Source organism: Gobius niger, assembly GCF_951799975.1.
Source record: "Gobius niger genome assembly, chromosome: 6".
NCBI lineage: Eukaryota > Metazoa > Chordata > Actinopteri > Gobiiformes > Gobiidae > Gobius > Gobius niger.
The window spans coordinates 15,075,941-15,100,593 of NC_136857.1; the positions used below are offsets into that span (position 1 = coordinate 15,075,941).

At 41.6% G+C, this 24,653-nt stretch overlaps 1 protein-coding gene across 2 annotated transcripts; it reads right to left on the reverse strand.

The window, feature by feature from the left end:
- Nucleotides 1-708: 708 nt before the first annotated feature.
- On the reverse strand, nt 709-23,863 carry slc16a4 (solute carrier family 16 member 4). Of its 2 annotated transcripts, none has more exons than XM_079559112.1 (10): nt 23,553-23,863; nt 23,339-23,405; nt 15,473-15,599; nt 15,258-15,390; nt 15,016-15,159; nt 14,777-14,938; nt 14,028-14,690; nt 7,117-7,328; nt 5,060-5,153; nt 709-3,502 (listed from the first exon to the last, which is right to left on the reverse strand). In XM_079559112.1, exons 3-10 carry the CDS (start codon nt 15,581-15,583, stop codon nt 3,294-3,296), a joined length of 1,728 nt encoding a protein of 575 aa, XP_079415238.1. In that variant the 5' UTR covers nt 15,584-15,599; nt 23,339-23,405; nt 23,553-23,863; the 3' UTR covers nt 709-3,293. The 2 variants fall into 2 exon arrangements, with proteins under 2 accessions (XP_079415238.1, XP_079415239.1); XM_079559113.1 differs by having other exon boundaries at nt 23,732-23,823.
- Nucleotides 23,864-24,653: the final 790 nt, after the last annotated feature.

Consider the following 24,653-nt stretch of genomic DNA (forward strand, 5'->3'; position numbering starts at 1 on the left):
CTAATAGGTGTGGTGCCGACCAATGAGAGTGATAACACTAATATTCAGACTTTTGTGCATCAGTCACAAAAAAATACATTAATTCTCATTTTCTAAAATGTTGATAAGTGAAAATAGCAACGTTGTTGAGAAGAGTACAATAATAATGCTATAACTTAATTTAAATCACCCTTTTAGTTCAACTTGGTGTGTGCAGATAAGTAAGTCGATTGATTCGACAACAGTTCAAATGATTGATTGCGGCAAAACTAATGAAGTCCACTGTGCCCAATAGGTTTAAGGAGCCCTCTCTTCTGCTGAGATAACCTGACATGATCTATGTTTTGAGCTATGATCAGGAGCATTGTCTGCTGTGCATGTTGTTTTTTTAGGGTAAAATAGAGACCCACATTGACATGGGTAAAACATGTAAACTCCACACAGACGTGCACCACCTGACCTGAACCAGGGACCTTCTGCTGTGAGGCAAGAATGCTAATCTCTCAGAGATCATGTCAATATCTCATATCCACTGAACAATGTTTAATTGACATTAACCTCCCACCAGCACATACTGCACTTTGTCTCTAACCTGTCAAGTATTACTCCAGAAATGACTTTAGAGCCCAAGACAAAACAACAGGTGGGTAGAGTAGCAAAACATATTTACTCAAGTAGGAGTAACTTAAAAAAAAAAGGAATAAGTCAGTAAGAAGTAGCAAAAAGAAAATACTTGGAAGTAAAATACTGTTTAAGTACTGAGTGTAAAAGTCTGTTTAATGGTTTAGTATTGATGTTAATTGAACAAACAAAACATTTAGGAACTTGAGGAAAAAATAGATATTTTTTATATATAAGTGAGAACCAGCCAGCCAGTCAGTCACCAAAATGGGATTAGTCAGAAATGTAATTTTTACAGATATTGCACTGGAATAGATTTGGGTCTAAACCATGACTAATGATGTACTGAGCAATGGCCTCAAACACAGAACTTTACTGTATTTGCATAAAGATGAAATAATAATAGGCCCAAGGTGTAAAAAATAAATAATAAAACTGTAAAATAAAATATACCACCATTTGTTCAGGACCCACTGTCTGAAACATTGCACGTCTTGTATTTCTTAATTACATTTTTGTTAAACTAGGTCAAATGACATGACCAACCTAATCCCTACGAGATTATTAAAAAGAAAAAACGCACTTTCTGTCTAAACTGAGTTATCCAGGTTGTCCTAATGTAATTACCATGTCTTTACCTTTAATTAACAGATTGGGCATTGCTTCAGCCGGAGCAGAGAGACCACATGATGTGAAGAGACCTCTTTACTACGACCCCAAGCTAACAATGTATTTATCATTTGAATGTGATTTCAACCAATTTATAACTATCAATATTTTTCTATTTCAGTTTCCCTTCGGCCTGTGTTCGACTGTGGTCTGTCTGCAGATGCTTCGCTGAATGTAAGTAAAAGTCAGTACTTACTTTAACAATTATCTAAGTGCATGTAACTGATAACTGCATGGATTGGATTCATTATTTGTTATTATTTGTGCAATGTTTCCTTGATCTAATAAATGTGGAAAAAGAACAAGTGTGTGTGCGTTGTCTTTAGAAATCAGGGTTAAGAAATGAAAGGGCTCATGACCAGACATTGAGAAACAAGTCAGTTTATTATAGCTGACAATGCACTGTTATATAAACTATGGGAACGGGAGGCCTTTGATTGGTTGAAAATAATCTCTAAACTGTAACACATACAAAGCGGTAACGAAATATTGCTTTAATTCGGAGGTGCAACTTCTACAGCAAAAATAGTGATCATTCACAAAGAGAGGCCCTTGCTGTAGTATTGCTTCTATACCACTTTAACCAAAAGACTGACAAAAGATCCCCAAACAAGGCAAAGTTTTAAAGCATAATAAAGGTTTCAGAAATCGTATCTGTTACAAAAATATTCCATGGCCCTTAATGTCAATCAACAAATTAAACGGTCGAGCCAAAAGAGCTCTTGTGCTGCATGACCCCGTTGAAACAATGTACAGAATCCTGGTCAATATGAGCGGAGGGGAAACAATATGGTGCTAATTTAAACCACATTCTTTGTGTACAAGTCCATTGAGGCCACAAGAGGGCGCTGTCGTAAAACAGTTGGCCTTGTGTTACTCTTATCTCTCAGGGCAAGAGGGTTTGTGTCACAGACTTGACATGGTTAGCAACTATATTTCAAAAATTAGGCAAAGGTAAACTTAAAACAGATCTAACGTGTCTTTGGCTGACATCACAGGAAATTCAAAAAATATACAATCCAGTACTTTTTTAAGGCAAACAGTGGTGATAAACAAAACAAAACATTTACTCCTTTAAAAAAAAAAAAAAGGAAAAAGAAATCAACCTTAAGTAATATACAACATAATATGCGTCACTCAGCCACTTGATGGCTGCCTGCAGGCACTGAGGAGGCTGTGCAACAGTTCACCACAAAGAAGTCCAGTCTAGTCAGTGCACCATAGAGGAAACTACTAATGTTCAGATTAGCAAAAAACATTTTTTTGTTGTAAAGACAGAAAAAAAACATTAAGCTGGTTGTTGGCCACTGGTGTTAGATAAAATGTCATGAATGCAAATGGCCAAATGTGCAGTTGTGCGTCGCGTACCACTGATAAACCAATACCATGTCACATGATAACCTCTATGTCTTCAGTGTTACTGAGGTTCATCATCGCAAGTGTCATAAATGCTTACAGTATATGCCTCATTTTCGAGCAATGAGGCAACTTTTTGGCTTTTGCAAATTACAACACTCTATGTATTCACTACTAGCAGAGTGACAGAGCATGCAGCATTATCAAAGGTGGCCCAAGGTGCATAAGCACAGGCTTTCAAAAACGTGTGCTATCTGAGGTTAAAATGCATAGCTAGTCATCAGCCATATAATGTGCGTACAGGTTATTGTATGTTACCCACTTGCAGCTTAGTGACAGCCGTCAAATTGTGCTGATGTAAAAAATATTTCCATCCATGTGCCTTTGAGAATAAATGAACTACAAAGTTCATAGAGAGTAGACCCTTGCAAAAATGTTTGGCTTTTAGAGTTCAACCCAGACACTTGTGCTGTAATGCCCCATTATGTAGAGTATAATCAAAACAATCATGCCAGTAGAGTCTCATTGTGTGTTCATTTTGAGCATCACTGAGGGGTCTGCTCCAGCTTTGACCTTACAACTGAGCAACATTCAAGTTTCAAGTCCTCATGCCAAAGGAGAGGTCTGAGCTGGTTCCAAATCAAAGGCATTCCCTGGTTTTCAGAGATCTACACAGCCCCGTTCTGCAGCCGGTCCGGACTGAAGCAGCCGTTGGTCCTACAGCTGCTGCTCTCAGGTTTTGGGGTCTGGACTATCCTCCGGGTTTTCCAGCGCTGGGCGAGGGGCTCCAGGAAGAGAGACACAGAGGAGAGTAGGTAACACAGGCCGGCCAGGTAGAAAGAGCAGTCGTATGTCTGTGTGTAGTCATACAGGAATCCTGGAAAACAGGATAACAGACTCAATATGGCACTTTCCATCCCATTCATGATACTATCTCTATCAGCATTACTCAGCAAACCTGGGACAGTGAGTCTGCCCAACCCCTTTGTGACTTGTACTAATTGATCACCATGATACTAAACTACTCTAGCATGAATTCACCAGTACACAAGAAGCCCCCTTCATGTTCATTTTTGTTTTGTTTATATATTTATAGTCTGCTGGATGTAATTTAAAACTTCTGAGTCTGTATTGTGCTGTGCATGGATGGGCTTTGTGGTTCTGCAGTGTAGAAAAGACTAAGTGGAGATTTTCCAACATATGTTTTCAAGATATGTTTTAACCCCGCAGACTTCATTTTCCCCTGTATCAGAAATGTATAGTATTGCATAAAAGGGTGGGCGGGCATTCAGATTGAGATAGTCATTGAGTGACAGTCTGCGCCACTTGGGCCAGGTAGCTCAAACAGTCTTTGACAGTGGGGGAGAATTTGAGTGTATATGAACAAAGTCAATTTCAGCCTGTGTCCTCATTCCACCCAAACACAGTTTAACTTTACATCTTTCTGACACCAATCGAGGGGAACGTAAACAGACCGCCACGCTCTTTCCATACCATCCTAAAGTGGCTTTTTGGTCATGTTTCAACAAAATCCTCCAGTCTTTAGATTGCCTAATCCTGGTCATAAAGGACCTAGTCAAGAGGTTCAGGGGAGCCCCAACCACAAATATGTTAAGTGGGGCCAAATGCTGCTGAGAAAGAGCACACATTTCCAGGAAAGCCCTCTGCAGAAACAAAATATTGCATCAAGTCTTGCGTTAGGAAGTACCTGTAAAAAAAAACATTGACCACTGCTAAAAAATATTATGATCTTTTACTTCGACTGCTTGAATATAAAAACAAGCGTCATTATTCAAACATCACACATTAAACCGTTGTATGCATTTTTTCTCAGCAGAACTAAAACCAGCTTACAAAAAAGCAACGATTATTTATCATAGTAGTAACTGGTCTGTTAAGTTTCCCCTGTGTTTTTAGTGGGGCGTATCTTGTCTGAAACAAACAACAGCATGTAGCAAGTTTTCTTGCCTTCACCTGCCCATCAATCTTTCTGTTACAAGGTGAGGTTTGTTTGTCTTGTCATAACCTGTCTTTAATTTGTCTGGAACTAATCTGTGTTTTTCTCAGTCAAACTGACTTGCTAATGGGAAGAGGGAGTGAAATGTGACCCAGTAACCTTTGGGCTGCACCTAACGAAAGCTTGTTTTTCTCCTCTCTGTAGCATTTTTCACATATCACAGACGTGTTAAAACTGTGCATGGAATCTGGGGGCCCAAGACTACAGTGCTGCAGCACAAAAAGAAATGAATGATCAAAACAAAACAAATGGGCCCCTTTAATAGATTACTCAAACACGCAACCTAAGGCTGCAAAGTCCAACCTTACCTGGAAATCACAAATAATTTCCAAGTAAGTTATGGCTGCAATATAATTGTACACCACGTAATATTGGACGTACACCATGTAAAACTGATGTTTCCCTCCTGTCACTCACCTGCTAAAGGAGGCCCTGTGAGGCAGCCCAGTCCAACAAAGAACATGGAGAAACCCATAGAATTATTGAGTTTGTCAGCTCCCACCAGGTCCACCTGCAAGACAGAAACCAGATAAAAATGATCTGGGCTGAGATCAGTGTTCCTGTAATAATAAACAAGAATAATAGGAATAGTCACCTAAAACATATCTATTATGCTAATGTCAGAACAAACTCCAGAAAGCTTGTAATAGCACTCAAAATCATTCATTTAACATTTCAACATTCCTGCCTCAATGTTTTCACCTGCTATAAACTGTAAATTACACAATCATTTCTAATTTGTATAAACATATTGAACCTGGATTTGTTTTTCAAACACAGGTTGAAGTAAAAGTTATTCTGGCTGATCTGTCATGACATGATGTCATGAGTTTGTATTGAGAGGGTTCATGTGTGCCGTGTGCCTGACACTGGCTGGATCTGGTTTGTCCAGCTGAAAATACATGATCGTCGTGTCGCCGTTTGAGCCAGAGGCACATCCTGACCTTTGAGATCACTGCACTCCAGCCTTAGTTTGTCTACAGGAGATATGACCTCAAGACACTGGATATGTGCTGAAGTAATTCACGATCACACCCATAAACGGATGTTGAGAAGACTCTACAATGGTCTGTTCAGAGGATACCTTTCTCTGCCGTGTGTGACTGGGTGATGTAATGAAAGCTCCTCAACTGTACCTGTGTCCCACCACACGCAAACTAAAAATAATCCCTATTCAATGCAAGGACAGACATGTGCACCAGGGCTATACACTGAGGTCATGGCATTGGTCCAAAGACTGACAGGCATGCCACATAATCGTGTTTACATTTTAATTGCCATTGTTGAATGAATAACTCTATTTAAACTTTAAAAGAAAATTGTGTCCCAAAAACTGGCTGGAGGAAGGGAGGTAAATGAGTTAATTTGCCCCTACAGAACAAAACCAGTTTCACCTCTGTTTTGCTGTCATGACTTAAGGGCTTCCCACCTTCTACCTGACAGGAGTGGAGCAAAGAGGTGTTGGTTTGGAAACACTTTCTCATGATGTGACACAGGTGCTTCAGGTGATTTGTCGTAAATGTTCCTCAAAGATTTTTTGCTTTGTTTTGTTGTTTTGTTCTGTTTAGATTCCACTATTCTATTCTGTGCTTCCACATCAGACATCGATATAGGCAACACTCATCTCTATTGTTTTTTTCAACTGTTGATAACAAAATTGTAGAAACGTGGTCAATATAAATAACATTAACGTCCATCCCTACATTATAATTCTATCAACCTAGTTTGGACCTTTTTTGTCTTTTTAGAAATATTTGGAGCGTCAATTTGAGTCCTAACCCCATAGATCAAGATCTGAGGAAGCCCTGAATGTCTGCTGCTCTGCTTGAGTCCCCACTGTTTTCTTACAATGACAAATATGCGACACACCAAACATAGGTCAACGTTGGTAAACACTGTTGAACAATACCAGTATAGTATAGAAAAATAAAATAAAAGCAGGTTCCAAAAAAAAAATTAAATCTTTAGAGACCAAGTTTTGATGACAGTTGGTCCAGGGACAGCATTAAAGAAAGTGACTTGGTTGTTTCAGCTGAAATAAATTATACAATTTTAAAACAAATAATCTTTTATGGAATAAATTCTAGATGACAAGTATTTGTGTATATTTATAGGAAAAAAGTATTGGTATTGGTACAGGTATTGGTATCGTAAACGTAAGTATTGTTTAATGTAACAGTACCCACACCTTTATAGGTGCATAATTCTTTTTGTGGTATTGGATATCCCTACCAAACCAAAGCCTACCTTTCAGTGAAGTGATACTGTATTATAATCAAAAGCAAATACAAACTAAGGTATTGACAAATAAGCAGTCAACACAAAAGGGGTCTCCATATTTGATTTGGCAAAAAAAAAAAATGTTTCTTGCTTGATGGAGTGCAATTATTCAAGTGTGCACAACACAAACTCCAACAACTGCAGTATTTCATACACACAGACTGCTAATACTACTGCGTAAAGAGGAGTCTTACCAAGACAGGCAGCAGCAGAGCCATGTATCCCCCACAGAAGATGGCGAAGAAGACTGCATAGACCATGAGCAGGATGTAGGAGGTTGCCAGGGGCGACAGCAGGTTGACCACGCCGCAGAGGATCAGGTAGGCCTTGTGGTAGTGGTACTTGTGTAACAGGTTTTTGTCAGCGACCCAGCCCGAAGCCAGCTGAGCAATGGTCTCCGTGATACCTACAAAACACCTGGATTATGATGCCAATCTAATCCACAAACAGGTCTTTCTTGTTAAACACACCTTAAACGTAGACATTTTTGGCCTATGTTTGTTATCTTTGTCAATTGTAAGTTGATCAAAACTCAGCCCTCTCTAAACCGCTCTTACTGGTTGTTCATAAGTAAGTAAGAGTGGATCCAAACAAGACTGGATTGTCCAATAACAAAGCAACCTGCACTTTAGTCTTGAGCAGCCTTTCTTTAAATACAGTTTATAGGGTTTTGTAAGTACAAACTAGCATAATGACTGAATGGTATCTTTTATTTCAGTTTTAAGATTGAAATGGAGAATTGCAAAGTTCTTCTGTCGGTCTGTGAGCAGCTTCGCAAATGCAGCAGGAAGGGTCTGAAGTCACAGTGGGAGCGAGCACAATGAAATATTCAGGTTGTTACAGGAGGCTGCTCTGGTAATGGAGTTTGGCTGGTTCCAAAAAAACTGTGAGCGTCTGCACAGTGCCACCTCATCTTTAAATGAAGATTCCTTAAATTTTCCAACGGCATGTTCAGAAACTAGACGTAAGAACTACAGTAATATAACTATTCATTACAAACAATAGCAATACAATCATTTTGGTGGTTCCAATGGCCTATTGTAGCATTTTCTGGGGTCACCATTACTTGCACAGCCTCGAATATGCAAAGAAAGGCCTCATCTGACCTGGGAGGCAAACCCGAGACCTTCTAGCTGTGAGCACTAACCACTGTGCCATAGCGCCATGAGGATGACTGAGCTTAATGGACTGTATGTCTGCACAATGCTACACAGAGACTGGTTGGTGATTATAAATCTAGAGCAGCAAATATTATTATTGCGGGAAAGAGCTGGTTTTAAGGTTTTAAGCCTAAATAAAGGTGTGGAGCACGGGTTGAAACATCTGCTCTGGGGACTGCGATGTCCTGTGGCTAGTCTACATAACAACCTGAAAGTACACAAGTAGGAACATGTCAAGAGCGCACTTGATTTGAGCAATTATATTGGGTTCTTAACATAAATTATTGACATTATTCTCATCCCACTCTGTGTTTCCATGTTACTTACTAATGACATGGCAAAGGACAGAATGGCTGAACTGGCAGTGATGGTTCACATTAAGAGTCAAAGTCACAGAAAGTCAATGGTAGCGTTGCCCCCCAGGAGACACACTTTGAGCCTGGGACACTCATTTAATGTCAGTTTGAGATCATGCTACCCCAATGTGCATGCAAACTCTTCTTCATCTAAAAAACAGGTGTAGTCTGGTCTTTAGTTCAAGATCCCAGCCCTCCCCATCATGCGTCCCATTGCAGTCGGTGAGACGACGGAGCAGTGCACATAGAGTATGCTGCTTTCTCTGCTGAGGTCAACAGGAATGTGAGAGGCGATGCGGAAACTGCAGCGCTCTATTGACTGCTGCAGGAATAGCTCCAGGCATGCAACACTGAGCCTCGGATCAATGAAACAAACTGGTTCTAGGCAGCGCACTGTCACCCATCCCTTCAGCCTTTGCACCAAAAAACAAAAGCACATAGGCTAAATTTAGACACTGCAGGAGACTGGTCTGCTACTATTTTTATCCAAAGACTGGTGTCCTTTTGTGACCAACTAACAGGTAAGTATTAATTATCCATCACTGCACATTCATCTGAGCACAGCCCCTAAAACAGCAGGAATGTTGGTGGAAAAAATGTCATGGAAATTAAGTACGATTTTTAACAAGCCTATTGTTGCTTGTGACTTATCTCACTGGTTATTTTTCAAGTCATATTGCCAATATTTTGTTGTTTGGCCATTCAGTATTTGTAGGCTATAAATATCTTAGGACTGAAAAAATAAAATAAACTACACTGCTCACAAAAACTTAGGGCACACTCAAAAAACACATCCTAGATGTCAATCAATTCGATTTTTCGGATGAAAATCTTTATTCATAGTGTAGGGCAATGTGTTGAGAACAAAATAACATAAGAATGATCAAAAATCAAATTCTCAGCCCCTGGAGGTCTGGATCCAAAATTATAGTCAAAATCAAAGTGACAAATCAGGTCACTGGTTGATCCAAATTCTGTAGAAATTCCTCAAAACGAGTCTGTATCATCCTCAGTCGTGTGTGTGGCCTCCACGTGCCTGAATGCACTCCCTACAACGCCTGGGCATGCTCCTGATGACACCACGGATGTCCTCCTGAGGGATCTCCTCCCAGACCTGGATTAGAGCATCAGTCCGCTCCTGGACAGTCTGTGGTGCGACGTGGCGTTGATGGATGGACCGAGACATGATGTCCCAGATGTGCTCTATTGGATTTAAGTCTGGGGAACGGGCAGGCCAGTCCATAACATCAATACCTTCATCATGCAGGACCTGCTGACACACTCTTGCCACATGTGGCCTGGCATTATCAGGCATCAGAAGGAACCCAGGGCCCACAGCACCAGCATATGGTCTTACAATAGGTCTGAGGATCTCATCCCGGTCCCCAATGCCAGTCAGGGAACCTCTGGCTCGCACATGGAGGGCTGTGCGGCCTCCAATGAAATGCCTCCCCAGACCATCACTAACCCACCACCAAACCGGTCATGCTGGATGATGTTGCAGCAGCAGAACGTTCTCCAGGGCGTCTCCAGACTCTGTCACGTCTGTCACATGTGCTCAGGGTGAACCTGCTCTCATCCGTGAAGAGCACAGGGCACCATTGGCCAATCTGCCAATCGCTGTGTTCTCGGGCAAATGCCAATCGTGCTGCACGGTGTTTGGCAATAAGCACCGGCCCAACTTGTGGACGTCGGGCCCTCATATCACCCTCATGGAGTCGGTTTCTGACCGTTTTTTTTGAGGACCAACATGCACATTTGTGGCCCTCTGGATGTCATTTTGTAGGGCTCGGGCAGTGCTTCTCCTGTTTCTCCGTGCACAAATGAGCAGATAGCGGTCCTGCTGCTGGGTTATTGACCTCGGTCGCCCCCCCCCCCAGGTCTCCTGGTGTACTGGCCTGTCTCCTGGTATCTCCTCCATGCTCTGGACACTGCGCTGGGAGACACAGCAAACCTTCTTGCCACAGCACGAATGGACGTGCCATTTTGGATGAGCATCACTCCCTGAGCAACTTCTGTGGGTTGTAGATGCTCCTCATGATACCTCTAGTGGTGAGAACATTGGACAAATGCAAAAGTGTTCCAAAAATACGGTACAAAGGATGAAGACAGGGAAATGGTCTGTGGTCACCACCTGCAAAACCATTCCTCTTTTGGAGTGATCTTGCTAATTGCCTCTCATTTCCACCTGTTGTCTGTTTAATTTCCACAACACCAAGTGAAACTGATTCACAATAAGCGTGGCTTCCTAACTGGACAGTCTGATATCCCAGAAATTTGACTGACTTGGAGTTACATTGTGTTTTTTGAGTGTGCCCTAAGTTTTTTGTGAGCAGTATATAACAGGGTTAACAGGATGCAAACGTTAAAATGCCCAGACAGGATGGCTTTCCAAGATCAAATGTCAAGTAGATGAATATTGTGGATTTTTTCCTTTATTTTACCGCACTGCATCCAATATACTCATTGTACAGGCTTAAAGGTACTTAAATTATTATTTAGTTAACAGTTACCCACCAATGTTTACATAACATATTGGTTTTCCACTTTACAATACATTTTCATTTTGTTCAACTGTTCAGTAAAAGGAAATAATTCATCTTTATATTTATTTTGACAAAATATGTCAAAATCTCATCTCGTATTGTGTAAGTTATTTGCAAACAATATTGTGCTGCTTCATTGATTTGCAAATTGTAACAATTCAAGTTACAACTTCAATTCAGATAGCATTAATTGTGCAGCTCTTGATTTCAGTTTATTTTACATATGATGAAATAATGTCTGGTCTTGGCTTTGGTCAGCACCTCTGCATGTCTTATGTAATACAGCGGGACAATTCCTCCGACTGAGGTTCAGCTGTGCAGTGTTTGTCTGTGCTCCAGGCCCGACCCGCGACTGTGGCCTGTGGTGCCTCAATACACTCTGTTTATGTGTTTAAACTCAGCAGGTTCATCCGAGTCTGCAGCTGTCCCTGCAGCACAGCCCAACCACTTTCAAATGTGCATCTATAGGTAGCACACTGAGTCAACAATAGTGCACAAATATGAGCTTGACCTACACGTGTTTCAAATCATCACTACCAGAGAAGTGATCGATAAGAAATCACAAAAGTCTCTATTGGATTTGCTGGTAATCCCAACAGGACCACTAGGGCTGGACAAAAAATTAAATGAAACAAAAAAACCCCGAAAAACATAAGGCGATGATGTTTTGTTTAATCAAAAGGTAAAGGTGGTTTATTTGTCATTATACAACAAATGTACAACGAAATTTGTCCTCTGCATTTGACCCAGCTCCGACGCCGTTGGGATGACGTGTAAGGAGCAGTGGGCAGTGGCAGTACTGCGCCCGGACCAATCTCCAGATGTGGAGCCAGGCTGATGGTGAGAATCACCTGGCTGACACGGGGAGAGCATGCAAGCTCCACACAGAAAGGCCTTGTCCAGGTGGGAATCAAACCTCAAGCTGTGAAGCACGAGCGCTAACCGCTGCGCTACCGTGCCGCATAAAATAATATTACTATAAACTATAATATACTAGAATAATATATACTACAATTCTCATTATGTAATATACTATGGCATCATGGCTACGTGCAAACAAGCAGCAACCTCCTTCTCTCTTGGTTGAGCTGTGTTTTTTTGGCCTTTTTCTGCGAACTGCATCTGTGTTGCATTGAGTTGCCTTGTGTACGAAATGCGCGGTATAAATAAAGTTGCCTTGCCTTTATGTGTTCCACATAGTATTACTGGGTGATTTTGTACGTCTTTGCCATGTTTTTGTGGGGTTCGGTGGATTTTTTTTTGCTGCAAAGAGCCCATGGTGGTCCTGGCAAGGGCAGCTTATTTAAAGTAAACAAACAGCTAGCTTATGAGCCAAAGACATTTGAGACCTACACATTTATTTTTCTGACACACTGAAGAGGCACCAAGAGCCCCCACACCTGCTGCACGGAGGAGGTGTCACAATTGGTGCTACAGGAAACAAGAAAGAGACAAACGAGGAGGAGGTGACAGACAGACTGCTGTGGAACGGAGGGAGCTGCGCAGGAGGACGTGGAAGGAGGTGGAGCTGACTAGTGCAGGACACCACACTCTGAAATAGGGACAAACGCAGGAGGCTCTGCACCGTTTCAGAGGATCAGAGGAGACTGAAGGCAGCCAGACAGGTTTCCTCTGGGTGCTACAGTTTCCCCGACCTCTAAAAACATGCTAGCAGGTTGGCCCACAGAGGCAGCTTGGCTCAGTGGCAGCAGCTCAGGACTAACACCTGAACACTATCTCGTTGTACACTTTTACAATGACAAATAAAGCATAGTAAGTGTAATTGCAAAGTCAAACAACTCTTGTCCCAGTCCATAACATTTTCAGACCAAATCATCGCCTGTGTAACAAAACAGTTGGTGTTTTAGACCAATACTGAATATTGTGAGAATGTATTTCTTATATTGTTTACCGTGAGGAGTAGAGCTGGTTATAAATGTAGAGCTATGCCACACTGAATTTTCCAATACTACTTAGTTATCTCATTCATTATTCATAATACAACTCTCAGAGCTTAACTTTCACAAACTGGGATCCTTTTTTCTTGGTGTCGCAATAAAACATGGTGTCGGTTGCTTAGTGACAGTGGTGGTTTCACATTGAGTAGATGTGGCTTTAGGAAGAGGCCGCCCCAACGATAGCAGCCTGCCTCCATCAGTGACACACAAGGGCCTCAATGATGAGAGCTCGCCAGCTAGAGAGGGTGCACAGCAGGGCACTGGAGAGGAACTTTGTGCTGGAGCTGCCCCCTGTGTCTACAGCCCTTTTTCTCTTTTTTGTCTTTTGAAAGCTCACATGACAACACCAGCATGTCTGAATTAAAACTGGCTTAGTCCCATTGACACCCCACTGTCAATGGGACTGTGTCGAGTGCACATATAGAATATCCTTATATATAGCACCATGAGGCTTTACCTAGACGTGCAAGGGCACCATTCAGAATAAATTGTGTTTATTTTTGTGTAATAAAAATCATGTCTCGATTATGTACAGTTGGCTTTTAGAATCAAAGATGAGTCTGTATAACTAAAAACAATTGTCATATAGTTTTAAGTCGTTCTATATGAAATTTATTCTCAGATGAGGCTGTTTTGTAGACGTTCACCTAACTTCCTGTTGATGTTTGTAGCTTTTGAGTTCCTCAACACGTGTTCGCACACACTTAATGCACATGTGGTCGAAATGTTTTCTTTTTTCATTTGAGTGGCCTCATTGGTGGCATGCAGCTAAACTCACTCGCTCTGACCAGTGGATCAAAGTTCAACATTTATGTAAGCAGCACATTCATTACATAAGACTGCAGTCTGAGCAGCTCACAAATTATTAATGCCGAGAAGTTGAGGACTTTTTGCATGGCTTGTAGTCTCGAGGGTCTCAAGGACCTCTCTCGGCCACTGTCTCTGCACAGAAACCCTGCTCTGTTGGCACACAGCGGTGAGTGCATAACACTTCACGTTCAGAGAGTGAAGTATGTTTGAAATGGCTAAATATTTGTTCTTTATCAAATGCAAGTGTAGCTATGAATGTTGACTGTGTGGCTCACCTGCAACGGAGATGATGAATGAAGCATCCATGGCGTCAATGCCCAGATTCCTGGCGCGTGCTGATAAGTGGAAATAGGGGATGAAATAGGCCAGCTGACTGAAGACTAAGGACCAGGTGTAGATGCAGAAGAACGGATCTTTTAATAGTGACCAGTCCAGTACTTTGGCTCCTGTGGTAGACGCCTCTGTGGGTGTACTTGCATGTGAAGATAATCCAACTATTGTCGACCCGTTCAGGCTGCCGTTGAGTTCAGAGGTGTTCTGAGGAGAGCACTTCTCCTGATGCGGCTCGTACCCATTCATTCCATTCAGGACCAGTCGAGTCAGCTCAGGGTTCACCTGGTCAGGAGGGCCCTGTTTCTCACAGTCTGTGGTGGGACAGGGGGGAGGTGGGGGGCATTTGGAGATGCCGTTGGAGGACATACCATTTGAGGAGATGCTGTTTGAGCAGTTCCTGTTTGAGGCCACACCGTTGGATAAGGATCCGTTCATGCAGGTTTTAGAACAGCCTTTATCCTCTGCGCTTCGGAGAGACACAGCGGGGCTCCTTTGGACTGTGGATGTGGAGCTGGGGACGGCAGCTGGCTTCACTTTGATGGGCCTCAGTAACATCCCAGAAGCCACCAGGTTCAGCATCAGTCCCCCTAGGATTAGTAATGCTCCTGTGGGATGAACACAGCTAACATTCATATGCAACATATACAACATTCATGCATTATGTCAATGACATAGCCATCAGATGTGATACCTTGCCAAGCATACTGGTCTAAAAGCAGCTGTGTGAAAGGAGCCAGAGCAAATGTCAGACCCATCCCTGACCGGCCAATAGCATATGCCGTTGCCAACCGCTTCTTGAAGTACATTGCTGTGACCACTGAGAAGGACTGGTAGAGTAGTGCAAAGCCCATTCCTACAACAGTAAAAGTATTACTACAGCATTACAACAGCATCAATAAAAAGTGCCATCTTTTATGTTTTTCAACTCACCAACAACAACTCCCATGCTGATGTAGAGGTACACGACGCTGTTGGCAAAGATACTCAGGAGGAAGCCCCCACTGACCAGAAATGCTCCAACGATAGAGGTTACCCTGGTCCCCACCTTGGCACAGGCCACAGACGCAATGGGTGCTAAAGGGGAGAGTATAGAAAGATTATTTAAATTACATGAAACAAAAATCAAAATGCTGCATTCTGCAAATAAATACTGAAATAAAGCGTAGATTTACCTCCAGACAGTCGCAGGCTGGACATGATGGAACCAATCCAACTGATGCTCTCTGAGGAGCCTCCAAACTCATCTTGAAATGCCACAAAGAAGATCCCAAAGCTCTTCAGTGTTCCCATAACAAGAACATTCACCTGTATTGTGAGATAAGCCACACAGTCAGTTTAAAGACCAAGTTTGATCTAATCAGCAAATGGACAGACACAAAACACAGACCAAGAAGCAGTGCAGGACCACGAGCCATCCCCAGCCTCCATCTGGAGGGTCCTCATACTGAACCACCTTCTCCTTCTTAGTGCTCATGGCGTTTTTCCTGAACAGGTTCATGGCCAGCCCCTAGTAGCTGAAGAAGCACAAAAGCGGTCACATGACAACTTTGATGTCTGGCCTTTCAGTAAAAAAACGTTCATAGCGAGTAGTGTTAAAATACTATTATTCATGCATGCTTTTGTCACACCTCCGTTTTCTATTCTAGGTAAATCACATGTCCATCGTAGCCCATGGAGGACAGCGGAGGAACCTCTCACATGCAGTGACCTCGTGTTGCTTGTTTTGTGGGAAAAGATCCACTTTATGAATATAAAAATTGTGTGATTTTACGGCATTAAATATTTGCGCAAATACAGGTGCCTTTGACACCTGCATGGCCCATGTTTGAGTTCTAATTACTTTGCTTTACCTGGGATTCCAGGCTCTACCTCTGAGGGTAATGCAGCTTTGGTCACTAGAAACTCGACATGAAACTTTCTTTTGCTACACAACTGTGATTAGTCTTAACACCAAGAAGTCTAGTTTTTGGACTGGAGAAGACTATTACAATAAAGTATTTATTTGACATCTTGTGCTTGCAATCATTTAGGCAGTACACAGAATATTCATGCATTAAATCTTACTATCTATAAAAAGCTGCGAACGCTAGATAAATGTGATCAATGTTTTAGTTTATCTGTTCACATAATAAAACATAAATTGCAAATCCAATGGCAATCACAATCCCTGTATGCGGGAGAAAAAAAGCCATTAGATGCATTTCCTGTGCAGCCCTACAATAAACTAATCCCTGCTGAAAAGGGTTTACACACAGTTTACAGTAGTCAGATTGCACTCTCCGCTCTCATTTTATCGGTGATCTGCTGCCCTCAGCGGAGCAACAGACACAAATGCTCCACAGCTATCAGCTCAGTGGCACAGTCCAGAGATAATACAGTGACAGTGTGAATGGGCCAAATCTGCATCAGAAGGCATGGCTTAAAAAAAAAGTACGAGAAAGGAATGTGTGGATTAATTTTGATTGAATGTGTCAGTTCTCTGTCAAATACAAATTGAGGGTTACAGGTAATATTTAGTCGACTGGAACATATAATTTGGGATTGTTTGGGCTGTTTTTGCAGTCTGACTTAGCCTGGAAGAAGAAAAATATGTGCATTTACTGGCCCTTCATGAAAACCGTTTAAGAAAATAAGAGTGAACGTTTTTTGATGGCAAATGATTCAGGTAAAAAGTATAAGGATAGGAGCGCATGTTTTAAAGTGCCAAAAGCTGCATCTCGGCGTGACTTAGAAATACATAAGGAGTCGGGACCAAAGCTGTCAGGGAGAACAGAGCGGATTAAATGTGAATGAATTGGGCCAGTGTACTGTGAGGAAACTATTTCCCCATGTGCTGTTCAAAGGCTGTCCTCAGAGTTCAGGTTTGTGAGTGCGTCGAGGGTCCGTGCCTCTGTGCCAGGCGTAAAATAGACCTCGCACCCCAAGACACCAAATACCGACATAGCTCTGCTCACCTGGAAACCCTCACGTAAAGTCGATTGATGTGACAAGTAGCAAACATTGTAAAAAGCTTATAATGAAGGCTGAATCTGCCTGTTAACTGTCAAAATGGTTTATGGATTATGTCACTGTCAATAAAACAGAACAATAGTGAATAAAATAAATGTGTGGATTTTCTGTATCGTTATTTCTTTCATAGTTTCTCATAATATTCACGGGTTTGAGTCACATTTCTTTTTCAAAATCCTGGAAATACTTGAGCATTCACTCGATTCAAAGAAAAGAGTCAAAGCGATGGAAGGCTATAACTTAGGCCTACTAAAACCTTTGTAATTATTAGAGATGGCAGGGCAGGCCTGTGGCAGGTCTGAGCCAGGGCTAAACTAGGACTTGGACTAAACCCAGAACTAAATCAGGACTGAGTAAGAAACTAGAGACAAAGAGAAGAGCACAACATGGCATTGACAACCAGAAAGACTTTTAAAAAATCTAAATTCTTACCTACACGATGCAGACCGGCGGAGACATAGAAACCTGACTGTTGTTTATCAAACACCATGCAGCATCGGTATTAAGAGAAAAACGGTATAGGTCGCAGTGACATTAAATGATGGGAATGGGGACAAATAACATTAATATAATTAATATCTAAACCAGTTCCTCCACTATCAAATGGCATAGGCTCGATGAATAGGCACGACGTGCTTATTAAGCCAGCAGCAGGCGTCAAGCCCAATTGTGCCTGCTGCAGCCAACTACAGACTTTAATGTAAGTTTCAAACAATCCCGGATGTGGGTGTTAACAGGCCAAATGACACAGTACTAAGCCAACAGGATTTGTTGCAGGTCAAAGCCTCAGACTTGACCAGACTAGTAGAAGTGGATATTATTCTGCTCTCCAGGGTGTGAAATATGGCTGTATTCATATCCTGCACAGCGTGAGGTAAGTCATTAGTTCATTAAAATTTTACAAAGGTCACACAAGCACATTTTCGGCACCTAAAAGCATCTGAAAGTCATATGTTGTCTGTAGTAGACAGCCCAACTTGTTTGACCTCAGGGGAACAGCATGTAACTATGAAATGACAAACAACAAATCAGTCATCACTGCCATTCATAAACGTAACGGCTTATGCTTGTAAAACCTGTTGAGAGCTGACGGAGACACTGATATGAATGTAGGTCATTATTGTTTTTTTTTAATGTCAGCTAGTAGTTGGTAGTAGAGGTTTTTTAGACCTCTTTTAACCTCTTTACCCCCACCAGTGATGATGAAAAAGCAAAAAAACGCAACAAAAAGAACAAAAGAGAACAAAAAAAAGGTGCCGGAAAAGCAACAATAACAGAATGGAAAGTGTCAAAAACACGACTAAAAAGTGATAAAAAAAAAACGTGACAAAAAGTGCCAAAAAGCGAGGGGAAAAAAAGCATTGAAGAAAGCAACAAAAAATGACAAAAACACACACACAAAAAAACTATGACAACACAACAAAAATAGTACTAAAAAAATGTACTAAAAATGTGGAGATCAGTTTTGTAGGTCTTTGCTTTCAAATGAGGCGTTAACACTTAAGCTTAAAGCTTTAGGATTTGGGTAAAACTGAACTAGAGAAAATGAGCTTCGTTAAGGCGGGAGGTAAGAGGTTACTTATGCGTATTTATTACGTAACAACGGCAGCATACAAAAATCCTATTCATATATTTTGAATTGGTAGAAAAATCCATACGTTCATAAAACACTATGAAACAATGACAACCGTGTACTGCTGCAGAACTATACCAGTGCTGCCAAATGATTAAGTGAACTTTCATAAGAGTTTAGGGGTGTGGGAAAATGAATTAATTACCGATGATACAGAAAGCTACAGCCACTATATAAGAGTGTCGATTTCTTAACCTGTTAAGTGCCACCTTGGGGTTAGGGTAAGGGTTAACAATCATTTATATCCAAATCTCAAAGCATATTGACTGTAGAGCTTACAACCTAGATACTGTACCAGTGTGATACCTCATTTGAAAGCCAAGACCTTCTAGTTTCTAAAATGATGTGTGAGATCTGTGTGAAGTGAAACACAACTTACATTACATTTGCCTCGGTTTATCTAAACCTAGCCCCCTGATCGGGGGGGACAGCAGGTAACAGGTTAAGATTGATAATAATCACAGCAATGATAAAAAGTCAGCATCAGAATTTAACGTAACATAAAAAGCGGGTTGCATAAATACATTCATAAAAGATTGTAACTGGACATGAACGCCAGTTGAGGAAGCTAATATTGACCACGTTTCTTTTGGAATTTTTACTACTTGCTTTACTACTACAAGTTGTGCTAAGTGAGCAGCATCCCGGAGTCTAAACGCTTCAGGGAATTTATGGGTACTCCTGTAACTGGTTACAAGCTTTTAACTCACTGTTCAAAGGCGACCTGAGATAGTGTGGTACAAAACAATAGTTACCCAAAGACTATGTTCTCAATGTTTGTTCTTTCATACCTACAATGACAAGTTAAGACACTGATGATGAGGACGGGACCCAACACATCTGTTTTAACAGGCCGTATGAACTTACATAATTGTCATTCTAAACAGAACCCAGTCAACAGTGCCACTCAAACAGATTTTGGATGCTTTCTTACTAACTTTCATTGTTTAATGCTTCTGTCATCATAAATCAACCTTAGAACACTCAGATATCACACTTAAAATACAACCACTTGGTTTCAATCATCATCTTAACCTTGAATTCTTTGCCTGCGTTCTGACAAGTACGATTACTCGCTGTGCACCCTGAGCGCGCCGATCTACACGCTCGACTAGTTAGTCCCAGATGTTGCTCCCTCCGTCCCAACTCCTCCACACCTGCTCCCGCCAGGACCCCGTGCCCCTTCCTGCATGCCGCACATGGCTTTTTTCACAGCTGCGCATTATAAAACTTTCCAAGTCAAGCGATTTCGGGTCAACATGTTAAAGAGGTGACGAGTGAACATTTCTTAGGAGACTTTGAAAAAGGCTCATACTGTCTTCTTAGATTAAACTATTGTTTACCTGCTTTACTAGTTTCAATCACTAGTAAAGCAGGTAAACAAACCGTCTGTCTTACTAAAAGAACAATCAGTAATATTTCTTAGGAGAGATGCTTTACTATGTGTTAGGTCAGGAGATGTATAAATGCAAAACTTATGGAATCAGTTTATTTATTCATTTCTTGTGACATAGTTTCACATTTTAATTAACTCCAGAAACATTAACTTTTGAGAGAAAACTGAAATACTGTCAGTCATTTGGCTGATCCAGTCGTGAAAAAAGCCAAACCAGTTGTTTTCACTGGACGAAAATGGGATGCATCACAGGCAGTAGGACAGGCCGCTACCCGACTGAAACACCAGGAGGTCGTGGGAATGGTCCAACACGGCAGAGCAGGCCTCGGATGGGGAACAGCCACCAAGATGTGGTCAAAAGCCAATGAGACAGAGCGGAAAAAGATGATTGTTCTGGAGGTCACAAAGGAGGAGGAGGAAGGCTACAAGCTCAAAGCAGTGAGCCAGTCTGTGCAAGGAAAATGGACGACATGGGAGGGTGTTTTGGAAAAGACCATCACTTGGGCAGAACTGTGGAAGCTGCCCCAAGCAAGGCTAAGCTTCCAGATTAGGGCTACATACGACACTCTTCCAAGCCCACAAAATCTGCATCTGTGGTATGGCACAGAAGAGCTTTGTCAACCCTGTGGCCACCAAAACCTAGGCCTCCATCACATCCTATCCGGCTGCAAAACAGCCTTGACACAGGGTCAGTATGGATGGCGTCACGACAGAGTCCTGCGAAAGTTGGCTGAAGTGATTGAGGTGCGCAGGCTCCAAGTGAACAAGGCCAAACCAACATCCTCATCATGTCAGCCCATCCAGTTCATCAGGCAAGGGGGAGAAGCGCTCAGCAGCTTGGTTCGTGACAGGTCTCTCTTGTCACCAGGAGGGGAATGGGAGCTGAGAGCAGACCTCGGTCGACAACTGAAGTTTCCTGAGCACATTGCCATAACAACGCTTCGTCCAGACATCGTACTTTGGTCGAACTCCTCCAAGTGTGTCATTATGGGAGAACTGACCATACCATGGGAAGACGGGATGGAGGCAGCGTTTGAGAGGAAAAAGGAGAAGTATGCCGAGCTTGCCTCAGAGTGTCGGGAAGCAGGATGGAAGGCATACATTTTTCCAGCAGAGGTCGGCTGCAGAGGCTTTACTGGATGTTCCACTCAGTGGTTCCTCAAGACGTTAGGGATCAGAGGACCCATCTTGCTTAAGGCATTAAAAGACCTGGCAGGAGAGGCGGAGCAAGGGAGTTTTGGGCTCTGGCTACGCAGGAAAGACAAGTCGTGGGGGAAAAAACGGGTCCTAGGGCAGCTGCAGGGGGCAGTGGGGAGACATCCCTACTGCTGCTCCACCACCCAGAGATGTTCCAGGATTAAAGGAGTGAAACACCTATAAAGGGTGGCTCCCGGCTGATGACCCTGCAGCTGTCCAAAAGGCACTGGCTATGCTATGCAGGTGGTGACACCTGTGCTCAAATCTGGATTCTGCAACCATTAAAATTACAAAGTGGATTTGATTGAGATTAATTCTGTAATATTGTAATATTTAGAATACTATTTCTCTCCTTGTATCTACAGAAGTCATCTGGGATTGCATCGCCTCCATAAATATGCTGTTCTTACATAGTGTAAAACAAAGCTGCTGGAGAGAAAAGAGGCTATTGTTACTGTAATAGATCTGATAGACAGTGTGCCGTCATTGATACTCATAGTAGCCTACATCTATTGCACCAGGAGTATTTAGTCCTTACATGTGCTCAAACAATGATGAGATGAAAACGATCTTTCTTACATTAAAGGATCAGAGCGTTCAGTGGCAGTCATTTACCACAGTGTAGACATACAGTAGATGGCTGATCGTATAAGTTAAACAATGCCAGATGAAGAGTTTATTCACTGATATAGTAAATGTGTAGAATTACTAAGTGTCCCAGGTCAGTCATTGGCCAAATTCTGTCAACTTCCTAATAAACTATAACACAGACAATATTAGAGGTTTTGACCTTTGGGATTATAACAGGAATTTTGACACTTAAGATGAGATAAGAATGTATCAGTTCATGAAGTGTAAAAAAGTTGTTGTAACATCATGTTGTAGGATACTAGACTTCTATGGATGAATATTACAGAGAAAGAGGATGAAAACAATGTAAAGCTGAATAATTTCAATGCTGCAAGCCACTGGTTCTCAAACTGGCTGTACTTCTTCTGGTAGGAGATGTGGGTAGAGAAGCCAAAACATTTATTCAAGTAAGAGCAACATTTACACTAGTATATTACTCAATTAAAGGTACAAAGTAGTGTAACTTTACTTGAGTACTGTTAAACTGAGCATAAAAGTCTGATGTTTTATTTTTTTAACACAAGCTTGAAAACCGCAATACAAGTGTAACATTATGATGATTAAATGTAACTGAGTACTACCCACCTCCTAGATACTGCTTTAGGAGCCTTCAGAGGTGGGTAGAATAGCCAAAAGTAAGAGTAATGTTAGAGTAATGTTAAATCATCAATCATTTTACTGAAGTATAAGTAAAAAGTAGTGACCACAACTAGGTCAAGAATAAAAAAGTACCGTATTTCTGGAAAATGCTACTTGACTTCTGATTTATGTTTCAGTCAATCATAAAGAAAAAGGAAATTATGTGAAAATTAATATGAAAGAAAAATATATTATACATTATATGTATGTAATAGATTTCCATATCTCTGCAGTTTGAGCTTTTAGACCTGCCTGTAGGAAAGTGATAATATCACTCTTTAGTAGAGTTACTTGAAGAAAGTTAGACAAGTCCACGTACTAGAGTAAATGTGACTGAGTACAACTCATCTGTTTCATACAATTTCATGGCTTTCGTAGCCTTATTTATTAAAGTTTTGCCCTTTCTTGGCTTGGATCTGCTTTACAGTTTAATTATGAATCATGATTCAGTCCAAGTTTGCTTTAGTCCAGTCTTTGTCTATTTGGAAAGAAACATAAGAAATGCTATTTGGTGTAGAAAGTTTGAAATCCACTGCTGTAGGAGTAGGCCATACAATGTGTGAAAATGTCCCAAATGTGTTGCTTTTTTTTGTTGCTGCTGTGAGTGGAGGTCCAGAACTGAGAGAAAGCCACATTTTTTAGTTCATGAGATTATGTAGTAAATGCTGAGGGAGCTTTTGGCTTAGTGAAAGAACGCACAAAACTGCAACACTTGTGATGTAGTAGAGAGAAGTAAAAGGCGTCCTTACCTTATGTCACAGGGCGATTATCTCCACTTGACAGATCTGTTGCATTCTGCTACCAGATAAATTAACCCTGGGATAGAAAAAACAATAAACAAACATGTGTTAGATGGTTTGACACTGTTAAGAATAATCAAAATAAGTCACTAACAAGATCATATGGAAAAGAAATACTGTAAACTTGCTTCAATTTGACAAAAACAACAGCATCATTGGCTACCTTCAGTTTTTGACCAAATAAATTGGCTCAATTATAGCAAACTTGTGCTTTTCCGGCGTTCAAGATCCTAAAAACACCTGAACTTCAGCAGTCGATGGGGAGATGATGAGCGCTGGGACTTGTGGCTCGAAGAAAGAGTCCAGGGGATGTATTCCGGGGATGAAGGAGCCATAACTTGCCTCTTTTCGCGAGTGTGCGCTCTCTTCTCACATCTTAAGAGCCCCCATCGTAGGCTGCACTGAGGAGGCGCTCGGAGCAGCGGCAGCATAGAGGGGACACGTGACCTACCCGAGCAAACTGCTGCTGAACTTCATCCGAGGGCCCAGGGGAGAACTAGAGAGTAGAAAAAAAAATCTCCGCAGTTTGAGCTTTTAGTCCGGACCTGCCTGTAGGAAGGCGGTGCCCTAGCAAGATGCAATGCTGCGCGCTCGGTACCGCAGAGGATCATAGAACTATGCACGACAATTGAAAGCAAACATCAAAACACGCAACTTTGAAAGGGTGTTTGCTTTCAATTGGACTGTTTCTGAGTCAGCGGACAGGCCACCGTTGATGCACAAAACAAACACTTGACAGGGGACTAGTTGACCCACCAGTGGATACGCCTATGCGCTATCTTTGTACGTGTCAAACTCAGGCACCAAGGTATCAGACAGTTGACAGCAGAACCCCGCCCTACAACAAATAAACAACAAAGCTTTAACTAAAGCCGTGTCAACTTCTGTTGTGCAATGCAGTGATGACTTGGACTGCAGCAAAAATTTAAATGAATAAAAAGTAGTTTCAAAGCATTTAATGTCAGGTTTATTACACACAATCACAGGTAAATCTGTTAGACTCCAAAGTACTCACTGAAACAGAACAGTTAATCAGGTGTTATGACAAAACATGGCCCTGATTACAAATGAGGATTGTTCAATACACACCTGTAACAGATATTGCTATTCATATTTACAGAAAAAAACATCTTTTCCCCGTGTGTTTCAGGATTGATTTCAAGGTTAATGTTTTTTTTAAGATCTTAATGGTCTTGGTCCATATAACACAGCGGACTGGATTCAATTGAATCATTCAAAACTGCTTTTACCCATTGACCCTTCA

Excerpts from the sequence above, each read along its gene's own strand:
- slc16a4 (XM_079559112.1), bottom strand. The coding sequence starts at position 15,583 with ATGAACCTGTTCAGGAAAAACGCCATGAGCACTAAGAAGGAGAAGGTG. Across the intron at positions 15,391-15,472 it reads TGGTCCTGCACTGCTTCTTG|GTGAATGTTCTTGTTATGGG; the intron begins GTCTGTGTTTTG and ends CTCACAATACAG. Across the intron at positions 7,329-14,027 it reads ATTCATCATCTCCGTTGCAG|GTATCACGGAGACCATTGCT; the intron begins GTGAGCCACACA and ends GGTGTTTTGTAG.